Raw genomic sequence first — 14596 nt, forward strand, 5'->3', positions numbered from 1 at the left:
TTTTCTCTGTTTGTTTGTGTCCATCTCCTGCTTAGTGATAAAAGAAGCAGTCCATCTGAAGAAACATAACCTTTATGAGGAAATAAACCTGCCTTCTGAAAGCGTCTCCAGTTTGAGTGATCTAAAAACTCCTGTAGAATCAGCACAGGCTAGCCCAGCTAGAGTGCCAGCCCCCAATTTAATGGACGAATCAGATGCTGGCCTTGGAAGTAATGAAGTTTTCTTAACAGAAAAACTCCATCAAGAAGAAGAAGGTGATGAAGCTAGGGAGACAAAAGAAGAGGGGATAATAATTTCAGATTTTGGTGGCAGTGAATCTTGTCCAAAAATAGTTACTGTTGTAGAGGGAGCCCTTCCAATCACAAATGTCAGTGAAATCACAATAGAACAAAATAAAGAAACAGCAGAAGAAGAGCATCCCGTTCATGATGATGTGAATGAAATTAGAAATTTGTTGACCTTGTCTATTGAATTGAAAGAATATGAACAGTCTGTGAACAAAGAACATGATTTACAGGAGTGTGGAATGTCAAACTCAAAGGAAGAAGCAGAAGAAAAGAGCAAAGAGGATTATCAAGCAGGTGATTCTCCCATTGTGAAAGCAGATGATACAAATATTGTAAGTAGCTCTGGGGAAATAAGCAGCATAATTCATCAGGATGCTTCTGAGAAGTCTGAAGAACAGAGTCCCAGTGATATCTCAAGGGAAGAGCTGAACACAGAGTCAAACATTGCGCATCCAGATGAAAAGAATGATAGTACCTACGACCAGTCTCAGACAGAGCCATCTACTGAAAGCGGACAATCTGACCAGAGTAAAATGGGCCCTTCATCTCATAATGTTGTGTCTGAAGAACAAAAGTCACAAAGAGAGCCTGCTGAAGGTGAACAACCTAACCAGATAAGAGAAGGATTTTCCTCTAACCATTCTTTTCCAAAGGAAGATCATTCCCAAATGGGACAATGTATTAAAGCAGATTCTCAGGAAGCAGAATTGTCACTTCTGCAATCTGCCCTGAGGGAAACAGAGATATCACCCTTCTTGAGCTGTTCTGTTGAAACTCAAGAAAGCATGTTGCATACAGAATCTTTAAACATTGAGTCACCCCCTCTGCTGGTTTCCTTAGAAGTAAAAGAAACTGAGGCTAGCGATGTGGTAAGCATGGACTCAGAAAATGTCACTTTTGATCAAGGGGGTGATTCTGAACAAGCAGGTGAGTCCTTGCTGAAGACGGATGATGCAGATATAATTAAGTGATGAAAGTTGAAAAAATACTGAGGGCGACTGTTCTGATTCACCACTAGCAAAATAGAACTTTGAAAATTTAAAGCCTGAGCCCGAGTTATGATTACTTTCCCTAAACAAGAGGAAATGGAGAGATTTATTCAAATTCATAACCTACTTGAGAGCCATCTTTTAATTTGAACCTGTGGTTTTCTGAAAATTTGCATTGTTTGAATAATACTCTTCTGCCATTTGCTACTTCTTGTCACTTATCCAGAAGTAAACAATGAAAGAATCATCACTCAAGTGGTAAAGAATGTTGCAAACTGTAAGTTATAACATAACAGGATGTTTAGCCTTTCCTATTTTTTGAAAAATTCATTGGGAATATTGATTGTCCTGTAACAATGAACAATCTATTTGTGGATGAGATGTCAGTGACTCTCAGTAGAATTAGAAGGAAGTATTGCAAGGGGGAAAAATATTGCACAATATATAATAATAATAAAAAAAGAAGGCAAATCTTTAACAGAAGTAATCGTAAAATTTCCTTACTGGAATATTATAGAACACATTTGTACACAATTGTGTTTGGAATTTTCATAGGTAGATTGTTGTTTTTGGACTTAAAAGCTTTGTGCATATATTTTGAGAATGTTGAGAGCTAATTCCTCTTCTTTTATCATTGTTATTATTGCTATATTTAAAATTTACCAGAAGAATAGAATAGAATAGAATAGAATAGAATAGAATAGAATAGAATAGAATAGAATAGAATAGAATAGAATAGAATAGAATTCTTTATTGGCCAAGTGTGATTGGATACACAAGGAATTTGTCTTGGTACAAATGTTCTCAGTGTACATAAAAGAAAAGATACATTCGTCAAGAATCATAAGGTACAACACTTAATACAGTAATAGTCATAAGGGTACAATACAATAAGCAATCAAATCATACCAGAAAACAGTCACAGCTTTTTCTATTCTATTTTTCTATACCTTCTGTGGAGCACTTTATACCTGCTTTTTTCAAAGGGAATGACAAATTTTTACTGTAACTTGTGCCACACACAAAAATGAAACAGAAGCAAGCCAGCCATTTATTAATAATCCAGAGCTCAGTATCGTGGCAGTCCATTTTCCTAATATTGAATTCTATTCCTGCACGTGTTCTGCAAATGTAAGACAAATAATTTCTCTGTTATTTATTTGACACCATTTATTCTGAATGTGCTAATTAAGGAGACAAGAAGTAGTAGAAGGCCACTGGATCAGTCTAAAGCCCTTGAACTAATTTGGTTAGAAGACTGGAAACCAGAATGTCTGTATTTGTTCATGTGCAGTGCAGTTGAATAATGCCTGCCTATTTTCTCTTTTATCTCTACAAAGAAGAGGGCTTCAGATATTCAGTGACTCTTCCAGAGTAGGACAGGACATTTATAACTCCACTCTTCTGACTCTCAACTTGAAAAGGAGAATTCTAAGGTCTAAGGCTACCTTTTGTTTCCCTGACTAGAATGATTTTTTTCTGACTCCTGTCCTTGAATAGGAGAAAGGGAAATTCTATTGCAGCAAGATTGGTTGAACTGTTAGCAGATGGCCACAAAGTACAGCAGGAATGTCAAACTCATGACAACATAGCATTGTCACGTGTATCGCAACTTCCCCCCTTCGCTAAACCAAGGGTAGGTGTGGCCAGCATGTAAAGCATCCAACCCACAGGCCGCTAGTTTGACATCCCTGAAGTACAGTATTTTAAAATTGATAGCAAGAGCAGATAAGTTAATTCATTTATTAAAACAAGGGCCAGAGATGTAGTCAATCTGAATAACTGATCATATATTGTAAAACAATTTTTAAAGTTTATAATTAGTTGCATTAGCAGATTCCAGAGCAGCTGCAGATAGTATTAACCACAAAGCAAGAAATTTGGCATTCATTTTGGGCAGGAAGAGAACTCTCCCGCTAGAGCAGAGAATGACGACTATGCTTTTGGCTGCTTGAAAATGTTCCCACAAAATTACTATTTAAATTTACTAGCTCATTGCTCATATTTCATCATCCCGTTTTCTAACTGCTCTTCACAACCCTGAGAACCAAAATACTTTTAGATTATAATTCTTTGAACTCTGTACTGCACAAATACTTTTTAATTGTATAGGGCATCAGATTATTTTGATAATAAGCCATCGTTCTACTATTTCAGTTCAGTGCATGAAATAAAAAAAGACATTAAATAAATTTGCATAATTACATATCTCTTTTTTTAACATGTTGGAATAAATGATAGCATGCTGTGTCAATTATGTGTTTAGCATCCTTCATCCCAGAGGTGTTATAAACTGAAAAGAGTATTTATGACTACATTTCTCTATTTCCTATGGATCCAGAACAGTAAAATATGTCCCCTTGCTATTAGTCATGCAACAGAAAAAAATACACTTAGGATTTGATCTGTACAACAATAGAGCTTCATTGTGCATGCAGGGGGGGGAACTGAATGATGGCAGATTAGCAAAATAATACCATAGAAACAATTAGTTACCAATTAGTTCTATAATTGTCACAGGCAGCATCTCCCACTGTCAACTGATTTCTCATTATTTGACAACTGGGAAAAGGCAAAGAGGGCAGATTTAATTCTAGTTGCTAGTCTTTGTCATAGTTCTATTACAATGTGAATTAATTTGAGATTTTAAATATTTAATTCCTGCTATTATTGAAATGAAATGTCTGTCAAGCATCAGGAACATTCATAGTAACAGCTACTGCTTGAAAATGGGGAAGAGGTACAACTAGGCCAAGGGTGTCAAACTCACTGCATCGCATTACCGTCACATCATATTTTGCAACGTTTCCCCCATTTACAAGCTGGGCTGGGCGTGGCCTGCGCATGATGCATCCGGCCTGAGGGCCACCAGTTTGACACCCCTGAACTAGGCAATCAAAACCCTGCCCTTTTCTACCTGTGTGCAGTGCATGCAACACATATGAAAACAGGGCAAGATTTTCATTGGCTGGTTGTACTTGCCATTTTTAGGTATTGCCGTTTTAATTCTTGCAATATAAGTTAAAAAAAATTAAAAGATACTAATGCAGCAAAATATTCTAGCTGAATTGTTATCTATACACGAAACTATCTCCTGTCTATTTGCAATAAAATATATAGAATAAATGATATTTATTACAGTGTTTTAGTATTTGTGCTTGAATAGGAATACTGTATATCTTCACATCTAAATATTCAACTCTTTTTCAATTGTTTGTTTTTAAAAAGGATGCTAGCAACGTGCTGGCTATGGGCATATTACTTGGAACTCTGACAGATGCTTAGGCAGAATATATTCCTATGTTGGAAGTAACCATTTAACCACAGCATTAGAGTTAGAGTTACCCAAGTAAATGCCAACATTTTGGACAACAATTACCATGACTAATCAGAAGTTATAGGAGTTATTGTCCTAAATGTTTGAAGAGCACTGCCTACAACATGTGAAGATTCTATGTAGGTATAGATTCTGTATCGATATTAATCATGCATGCCAGAACAGCTTGGAAGAAATACTTCAGACTTGTGTGAGTAAAAATACAATTCCTTTCTGTTTCAGCTTAAAACTTTCAGATTTCTGAAAGTCTGAAAAAGACACCATTGCTTTAAGAGTCATGTAAGCTGACTCATTAAAGCAGCTGCATCTTTTTAAAGGCTCACCTATGAGCTTGAAAAAGGGAATGGTGGCAGTAATTAATAGTAGCGGTACTATGAACATTCCTTCTGAAAAGTTTGCATAGCCATAGCCTGTACATGATAAACCAATTTTAGATTTCAGAAAAGGCTCTTCCACTACTATTAATTATGCCACTGTTCATTTTTTCAAGTTTATAGGTAAGCCTAAAAAAGATGCAGCTGCTTTAATGAGTCAATTCATTTGACTCAATTCATGACTCTTAAAGCAGTGATGAATATCATTTCAGAAGTAGAGCATCTTTATGATGTTCTAAGAAACTTGGCATTGATACTGAAAATAATAATCCATGTTGTGCTCCTATTCTTACAATATGCTTTCATATGTTTCCTAATCTTCTATCTGTAGTATTTGATGTAGAAGAAGGTGTTTGTTTATTGAATATAAGATGAGATCTTAAGAAAGATGTGTTAGATCTTTATATTTTTTTTAAAAATGACTTGGTACAAGTGACATCTCTTTCAAGCAGCAAACTGTTTTTCAGGTTTCTATAGGAGACTGAAAAATAATTTAGCTGTTCTAGAGCAATGCTATGCTTATGCTCCTCTATCTACCAAAATATCTTTGCTTTGTTATTTTCAAAGCATACCCAGCTCTATTAGATTTCATAAAAGAGAGATAAAATGAATGCAAGTCTACTATTTTCATTCAAAAATTAACTATCATGCTTATGATTGATAATACATACTTGTTTCCTCAAACAAGGTTCTAAATATTTACTTACAATTAAATCTGAATTATTTTTATTTTGTAATAGCTCCAATTGCTTGCAGTTGAGCCTTAAGAGAATATATTTAGGATTGTAGTCTTAAAATAAGTGAATTCTTTTTCTTCAAAAATATATTTTGAAAATTTGAGTATTTAATAGGAAGTAATCTTTCAGAGTTTCTTCTCTCGAGACTTTTAAAAATCTAATATACTCTAATTTCATATGTAGATGATTTCTTTCCTATGCATAGAATATTCCAGGTATCATTTAACTTTATGTGTACATATTTCATTTGAATAATTAACTTGAGTAATGAGTAAACCACAGTGTAATATGGTTAACTTTTCTCAACTGCATGTTTACAAATAAAATATTAATCTCTTACATTGTGCATTTCTTCAAAAGAGGTTTGGTACTTATTGGAGGGGGGTCGCTAGGTATTTACAAAATCCCAGAGAATGTCATATTTACCTATTACAATGGCAACCCATTGCATAATAAGAACAAATATACAGATTATAAATACAACTAATTTTGAGATAATGAATACAGTGCAGGACTGAAGCTATGAAAGTAAATGGTAGAAATATTTGGAAGACAAAAGGGGAAAATATCAATTTAGGAAATGTATCTTACATACAAATTTAGTCTGTTAGCTTTGAAACTGGAGAAAAGTTGAGGGATTCCTATTTATTCAACAATCTCTTTAGGTTGTTTAAAAATGATAACTAGAATGGATGCTGGCTAGTAGCATGAGAGGAGGGAGTACACCCATGCTTTCTAACATTAAAACAACACACCTTTCTGGTGTGGTTATCTGATTTAGCTTCGTAATGGCTAGCTTCATGATAAAAGCATAAGAGAACTTGTATCTTGACTCTGTCCTGGATGTTGTTAGTGTTGGAAGAAAAATCCGGTCCGGTTCCAATCTGGGAGAAAGTCACTGGAAATAAAATGGAGGCTGATTGGAAAGGATTCTGTTTATTGATGAGAGAAACCAATAGTATGTAGTTCTGGGAATGCTGACAAAATGGGATTGGGACAGGTGGGCCTTTATACATTCTTTGGGGTTTTGTGTTTGAAATGCTCCAGGGAGTTGTGCAATGTAGTGAAATTTGTGTCTTTTGCTATTCCAATGGTGATGGGTTAATCCTATTATGTTCTAAAAGTCATGCCTGTCCTTAATCCCATCAACTGAAACTGAAGGTGTTTTGTTTGTGAATAGATTGGTCCATCTTAATAGGCACAAAATATTCATCTGTTGGGGTCGCTTTCTGCCTTTGTTAAGATTTTTCTCCATTCTCCTTTGGCAAAATATAATATTCTGCCTCTTTTAATATTCCCCAAAATATTTCATTCTCTAGGGGTGGGCGGGCTTTCTATATTAGCATATTGGTGGTGGGGGGGAATGGACTTTATACTTTATATAAGGGTGGCTAAAGGTTGCCTCCTTTCTGAATTGCTAAGGTAAAGAAACAACATGGGAACAAAGCAAAAGAAAAATGATTTGCTTCATTGTGCCATGCCAAGAAATGTGTAGTGAGGGGGATTGTGTTGCTTTGTAAATCTTTTGACAATCTAATACTTGAATTGGTCCTCCCATACTTTATCAAATAGTGTGCTTTACTCAAAAAAATAGATAGACTTTTTAGGATTTACAATTCACACATCTAACCAATTCTTATGACCTATGTGGGAATGAACAGATGAAGCAATATATGAATCAGCCACTTTTCACACTTTCTACAGCATGTTATTGCAAAAGCATGCTTATGGCTGCTGTAATAAACTGATAATTAGGTTAAATATAAGCTTTATTCCTCACATCAAACACTACATTGGTGTGTCAGAGGCAGCACCTGGCTTTTAAGCAGAATTACCACCTTTCCAATTTTGATCAGAGTACCTGGGTTTAATTCCTTTTATTGTACCTGGGCTCCAATAACATCTGTATGCAAATGAAAACAATTTTTCTAACTTTTCAAGTGATGTTGATTTTTTTTTAATCTAAAAAAGAAATTTCTGACTACAGCTGCTTGTTTTGCCAATAGTTCCTTTGTCTCTCCAAAGCCTGGATAAGCCTAAGGAAAATTAAGTCCAGATGATCTTGGAGATAAATCTGAGAAAATGACTATTACTTTCAGGGTTTTTTCCCCATTCCCTTGCCTCGACCCCCACTCAAACTAGCAATAGCACTAAGATTTATATACTACTTCATAGTGCTACAAAGCAGTTTTCAGAGTCAGTAAGTTGCCCCCAACAATCTGAATTCTCATTTTACCGACCTTGGAAGGATGGAAGGTTGAGTCAATCTTGAGCCATCGAATTGCTGGCAGTCGGCAGAATTAGCTTCCAATATTACATTCTAGCCACTGTGCCACCATGGCGTTAAAGCCCCCAGTCAAAGTCAATTTTCCTTTGGTTGCTTTGTTGCATTTGCATGTAGCTGTGATGGCAAAGATGGTAACTTTGCCTTTAACTAGCATGCCTGAAGGACTGAGACCTTGATTAGATACATGATGCAAATAGTTTGCTGGTTTTTCAGAGTTAAACCTCAAAATTAGAAACAGTGCTTGGTTCCAGGACAGGTCTGTTCTGTTCAAAACACCATAAGAAACAGGACACATAGATAGCAGAGATAAAAATCTAAATTAGATTTCATTTCCATTTAATTAAAACTTAACAAGAGTATTCCATCATATATTTGGGTTTTTAAAAACCACAATGAAAATGATAAGAAAATTTCGGGAGGTTTTTCAAAGACTGCTTAAATGGTTGATTCCCAAGTTCCCATGGTCCTGTTTTACAACAGAAATTGCTACTGTGATACTGGTATACTCTTCATGCTCAAACTGAAAACTCTTACAACATGCTTTTGTCTAAAAGTTGTTGTTTATACTAGAATTCTGGCAAACTCAGAAACACAAAACGTATTTCCTTCTGCTTGCAGAAGACTGAGAGAACTCGAATTATAATTATTTAGTGTGATTAAACTTTGTGTATAAAAACAGTTTATTTCTATGACAGTAATCTCTATGGGTATATATTTAAAAATTTGGAACATGATTCCTTTTTACTAGATATATGTCATATCATCATCATTTTAGCCATTGTGTAATCACTGCAGGATGAAGGCTGTTCCACGTTTCCAACCATTACAGTCCTGAGCTTTTTTTTTTTTCCAATTGGACCCACAATACTTGCTGCTGTCATCCATCCATCTTGTTTAGGTCTCTTTTGTGGACGCTTTTTATCAAGTGGGATCCATTTTATGATTGCCTTGGTCATAGATACATGGAAAGATACATGCTCAGCATTACAAGACAAGATAGAAAGACCTGCACATGGATGAGAGAACAAACAAAAGCATACAATATCATGGAGAAAAAGAATTGAAATGGGCTGGAGGGAGGGAGAGAGAGATATATTTGAACTATCATGTTGCCAACACAACGGTTAAGTTTGTATAATTCAGGCTACAGAAACTACAATTCCCAACAGTCCTTTATAAGCACTGCAACAGGGGAATGTCAATTGGATTTTGTGTGTGTGTGTATGTTGTGACTAAGTATAAAGTATTTTGCTCTCCAATCCCAGGAATTCGTAGTCATTTAAAACAATGGGGTTGACAGAAATGTCTGTAAACTCCTATCAACTCTTTCTTCTATCCATTCTAATTGTAATTCCGCAGCTTCCAATATGAGCCAGTTTGGTCTAGTGGTTAAGGCACTAGAAAATGAGAGACCATGAGTCCATTGCCTTAGCTATGAAAGACAGCTGGGTGGCTTTGAGCCGGTCACTCAGCCTCTCAAGGTTGTGGTTCTGGGGAAAATAGGAAGAGAAAATTGTGTTGGATATGTTCCCTGCCTTATTTGTAAAAATAATAAAGATGGGGTACAAATAAATATGTGAACTGAGGGACCGGGTAGAAACTAAAACTCTTAACTTTCTCAAAAATTAAAAGCAATATTAAAGATTTGCATGAGAACAGGAAACACCCATTTTCCCACTGATTTCTGGTGGAAGTCATGCCCGTTGGTTTGCAACAAATATAATGAAGATTCTTAGGATATGTTCCATACCACCATCTCAGCATTTAGATCAGAGGTGGTATTCAGCAGGTTCTGACCAGTTCTGGAGAAACGGTAGCAGAAATTTTAAGTAGTTCAGAATACTACCTGACTGGCCCCACCCCCATCTATTCTCTGCCTCCTGAGTCTTTTTTGTTGCCCTGCACAGGAGAAGGGAGCTGGAAAGCAGGTTAGTGGGGTTGGGAGGGAATGGGGATTTTACAGTATCCTTTCCATGCCACGCCCACCAAGCCAAGCCACGCCCACAGAACCGGTAGTTTTAAAAAAAATGGAATCCCACCACTGATTTAGATGTCTCTTTACCCTATTGGCAAAGCGTCAGAGGGGATCAGGGGAAAAACAAAGAAACAATCTGATGGGCCAAAGAAAATGCAGAAAGCGAACAATTCGGTTTGACGCAGGAGTTTGGTTTTTTAAAAACTACTTTTTTAAAAAAAAAATTGGAGGTGTGTCACTACGTCTTGGCGACAACTTCAGTGCTACCGTACGATCCTTGAGACGGACCGTTCTTAAGATCCCAGCCCTGGTATTGTGACGTCGGGGAGCCCTAGAACGTCCTCTCGGGGAAGCTTCTAAAAGCCCAGCTCCGAGCCGCGCCGGTTCTCTACGATCGCATTCGCTTTTCCGAGGCCGAGTAGCCTCCATCGAGCCGTCGTTGCTCCGAGCATCAGTGTGAAATCGCCGCGATTCCGACCTTCTCAAGTCTCCCTTCTTTCCCTGCCTGATCGGGACATTTACGAACACGTCTGATATAACAAAAATGCCCGACGTCTCGGGGCAGGAGGATTCCGTATGACATTCAACGTACTGGTGGGTGGGAGGCGCTTTCTAAATTCAACCCTGGGCGCAATTTTTCAAACTTGGATTGGTCCGAGATGAAGCCGGAAATGACGTATTTCGACGGCGAGAGAGCGAGAGCGAGAGAGCGGTCGCTAGAGCAAAGTCTTATCTTTTTGAAAGTGCGACAGCCACGTCCAGGTTAGGAAGCAGCCCGCCCGCTTGTTCCACGTATCACTGCATCCGGGAGGGAGGGGGAGGAGTAACGCCCGGTCAGGTGATACAAACCTTGGTTCTCATTGGGCCGCGGGTAGCGGCGTGTCCCGCTACCGGAAGGGAACCCGGAAGCAACCTAGCGGCAAGATTCCGGTTTCCTTGGCTACGCCAGTGAAAGGGAGGGGGAGAGAGCGAGAGGAGGCGAACGAAGGGCTGGTCCCTCGTCTTGTGGCAGCCGCCGCGCTGTTTGAAGGGATGGGACAGAACCGGGCCTAGCGAGGCAGCTGCCGCTATGAGCGGAGCAGCAGCTGGGGGCGAGGGAAGGAGCGGCAACCACCTGGCAGGCCGTTGGTCCGGCTGGAAACTGCTGGTTTGGGGCCTCCTCTCCGCTTCTTCGGTGTTGGCAGCAGCGCCGGCTGTGCAGGCGATGAGCCGGGAGGAGAAGCGTCATCTTGGGTAAGAGCGCTCCCCCCCCCCCACTGTGCCGCAGCCGAGCCTTTACCTCGGTTGGCTTCACCCAACCTCGCTGTTGGCGAGGATGCCCTTGGCCCGGTTGCGAACCGTGGTTTTGTGAAGCCGAGGGTGGAACATATTGTGCCGTAGCCCGAGGAAGGAGTGATGGTTGGACTAGAAGACCTCTAAGGTCCCTTCCGGCACTTTTCTTCTTTGTAGGTTGCATTTGGCTGCCTGAGGAGACCCAGCAAATTACATTGAAGTCGTCTTTAAACTGACTGACACAGGCTGATTTCAAGCTTGTCACCGAGGCAGACTGAGAAGGATACCCCAGCTCATTGTTTCTTTCAGTTTTTAAATATAAAGCTGGAGAATAAATATATTACTGGGTAGTTTTCAAAATCTCACCCACCGTGTGTGTGTGTGTGTGTGTGTGAAACTTCACTGTCTAGAAATGATGACAGTCAAGGCAGTGATGTAAGAATTTCGGTTAGTCAAAGTGAGACAAGTTAGTCAAAAGTGAGTAATAACAGTTCAGGACAAATGCTGTCATTGAGGGAGAACAGAAAGATGGGGAGCTTTTGTTTTTTGTTTTAGCTGAAGGACATAGTTCCCCAAATTTAAAACATGCTATCAGGATCGTAAATGCATGGATGTCATTCTAGAAAATGATGTTTGTACAAGGTAAAGCTCAGTTATGTAATTTCACTGAACTTTTCATCTTATCTCTCTGTTGCTTTTTATGCGTGGGTTGGAACACTTTTTTTTGTTCATTTTGGTATTGTGAGTTTTGCTGATTAACTCTTCATTGATTTAGTAATGCAGTGTGATTCAGTGTTTATTATATATGCAGTATGATGGTGGTTCTAATATTTCAATAAGAAGGCACAAGTGTACTTAATATAGAATTTTATACATAATAAGTGATGTAGCAAATATTGGCAAAGAGGACTGAATCCCACTGTTGAAAGTAATGTTGGGACTTCTCAGAGAAATACATTTATTTCTTCACTGTTGACCTCCTTTGAGGACATTTGAACGCCCTGAAAACTGTAATGCTATGTGAATAATATAATTGACTTGTAAAGGTTCGCTGTTAAGGGATAATCTTGTTAGCTGCGCAAACAGTGTTTTGTTTTGAAAGATCAGATGCTTTAAAATGATGGCAAATAGTTAGCTTACTTATAAGGCAAATCAGATGTTGATGTTTCATAGAATAAAACCAAAAAGTGGACTTGTTTCACAGAAATGTACATCTGAAAAACCTGACTATAGCAATATTTTCAGTGTCTGTGTCTACTAATAATCAAGGATACATCTACACATGCATTTATAATATTTGCACATTTCACTTTTTTAAACTGTTGTAATATTAATTTATCTTATGGCAGAAAACAATTTCATGTTTGAGAGCAGTAGGAGAACATATGATTTTCTGGAGTCCTCTGACCTTTATGAAAACTAGAACTCTGATTAATTCTGGGGATCTAAATAATTTCATAGTTCATGGTTGCTTGAGTATTAACTGCAGTATTCTAATAAAATCAATATTTGGTAAACGTGTGTTCATTATAAGATTTTAAATGATTCGAAAATGCATCTGATTTCATAAAATTTAAATAAACTTATTTTATTTAATGCTACTTCTTTTTCTAGGGACTATTTAATCATATATAATTTTGTACCTATTTACTTAAAAGCAGATTTTTTTTTTTATTGAGATACCTATGTAAGTATGTATAAGATTACACTCTGATGTTTTCTTGAATAATCATGTGTTACCCATAGAATATAAATTGATTGATGTATTGTTATACCCTATATATCCATATAGGGTCAGGGAGTGTTATGACAAACTCAGTGACAACTATATTCCATTGGCACATTTTTTAAACTTAAGCAGAGTTAGCAATGCACGTTTGAATCTGAACTCATGATTTCATGAAAATGACCATGTAATTTTATTGGCAGCCATACAGAATTAATTGCTCCCTTCCAAGATATTTTTGAATTCTGTATCATACTATCCTGAAATCTTCTTTTACTATAATCGTTCTTCTAAATGCTAATCAGATTTTTTGCTTTTTTTAGGGCAGCTAAAGTGAATTAAGTACTATCACCTAACTGAGCATTTAAAAAAAATCACATTAGCATTGAATCTTATCTGCTTGGAAAGCCCAACAGATAATATCTGGGTTTGGAACATCTACATTCATATAATCATTTGAATTCTTAAGTTAAAAAAGGCATTTGTTTTTAAAAATAATTTCACAAGGAATCATTGCTCTCTTATGATAACAAATGGCTACATAACTTAGGATTGTTAAAATAAATGTTTATAAAATTGAAATGGTGTGTAGATTTTGGCTTTATATAAGTGCTCAGTTGTACTGTTTGTTGCATCTTTTTGCAAAATTCCCAACAATTCTTCAAAATGTTTGCAAAATCTGCAGATTTAATCTGGTTTTATCTCTTTTTCAGAAATCAAGTACAGGAAATGTTTGATCATGCCTATAGTAATTACATGGTAAGTGCAATGTTTACATTATTTTAATGTTAAATAACAGTCTTTTTAAAGCTGTTTTTTCATAAACTATATGTGATGAACTCTTTTTAATGTATTTTTAATTAACCATTTAATCCAAGGTTGGCTAGCCCATCACCTGAAGATAGCAGTAAATAAGCAGTGCTTTGCTTTCATATTGATACATAATAATAAGATTTTTGGAATCTGGTTTTTGTTTCTTTCCTTAGTGTATTAAGCCTAAAAGAAACCTCATACATCCTAATATTCTTTTTCCCTGCAAACAATGGGGAGAGATCATACTTCCATTATCTGATAGTTTAACAAAATTCAGTGGCAAGTTTCCAAAAAGGAATTTGGGGTCCACAGATGATTGGTAGGCTATTGGATGCTCATTCTTGTACTAATATACAATTAAGGGTCATAATTATTGTTTGGTATAATATGCTGAATCTTGCTATCATCAACTGACAAACTGGTTCAAAGTGGATTGTGTTAATGGATGGTTTGGCCTGATGTATTATTTACATTGAATTACACTGCAGTTCTTACTTGTTTAATTGTTAGGCTGTTTACATCTTGAGATTTAGTATATTTAAAACTGGCTTTTTTGTCCTAGGTATGAGTCCTTTTTTTCAGTCCTTTAATTTGTTGAATTAAAAAGCATAATCTATAATATGGGAGTTGCAGATTATGAGCATGACAAAAACATTCCAGGATCAGAGACTACAATCCAGTGAAACAATTCTACTTAGATCAGCTAGGGCTGTTCAGAATTACTTGCACATTTTAAAACTCTTTTTTAAATTATAAAATGAAATAAAGCCTACACTCAAATAAATGGTAGAATCTTTGT

The 14596-nt window shown here is 37.0% G+C and overlaps 2 protein-coding genes across 4 annotated transcripts in view; both read left to right on the forward strand.

Moving 5' to 3' along the window:
• NIBAN1 (niban apoptosis regulator 1) overlaps positions 1–3236 on the forward strand; it is a 79196-nt gene extending 75960 nt beyond the window's left edge. For both annotated transcript variants that reach the window (XM_087930428.1, XM_026703257.2), the window contains exon 14: positions 36–3236. In XM_087930428.1, the coding sequence (XP_087786554.1) occupies positions 36–1258 (1223 nt within the window). In that variant the 3' untranslated portion in view covers positions 1259–3236. The remainder of the gene's footprint in view (positions 1–35) is intronic.
• Positions 3237–10933: 7697 nt separating this feature from the next.
• EDEM3 (ER degradation enhancing alpha-mannosidase like protein 3) overlaps positions 10934–14596 on the forward strand; it is a 35381-nt gene continuing 31718 nt past the window's right edge. For both annotated transcript variants that reach the window (XM_087930431.1, XM_026703258.2), the window contains exons 1-2: positions 10934–11219; positions 13698–13743. In XM_087930431.1, coding sequence (XP_087786557.1) covers positions 11056–11219; positions 13698–13743 — 210 coding nt within the window. In that variant the 5' untranslated portion in view covers positions 10934–11055. The remainder of the gene's footprint in view (positions 11220–13697; positions 13744–14596) is intronic.

This window comes from Pseudonaja textilis, chromosome 3, assembly GCF_049901715.1.
Source record: "Pseudonaja textilis isolate UNSWEBS1 chromosome 3, rPseTex1.2, whole genome shotgun sequence".
Classification (NCBI taxonomy): Eukaryota; Metazoa; Chordata; class Lepidosauria; order Squamata; family Elapidae; genus Pseudonaja; species Pseudonaja textilis.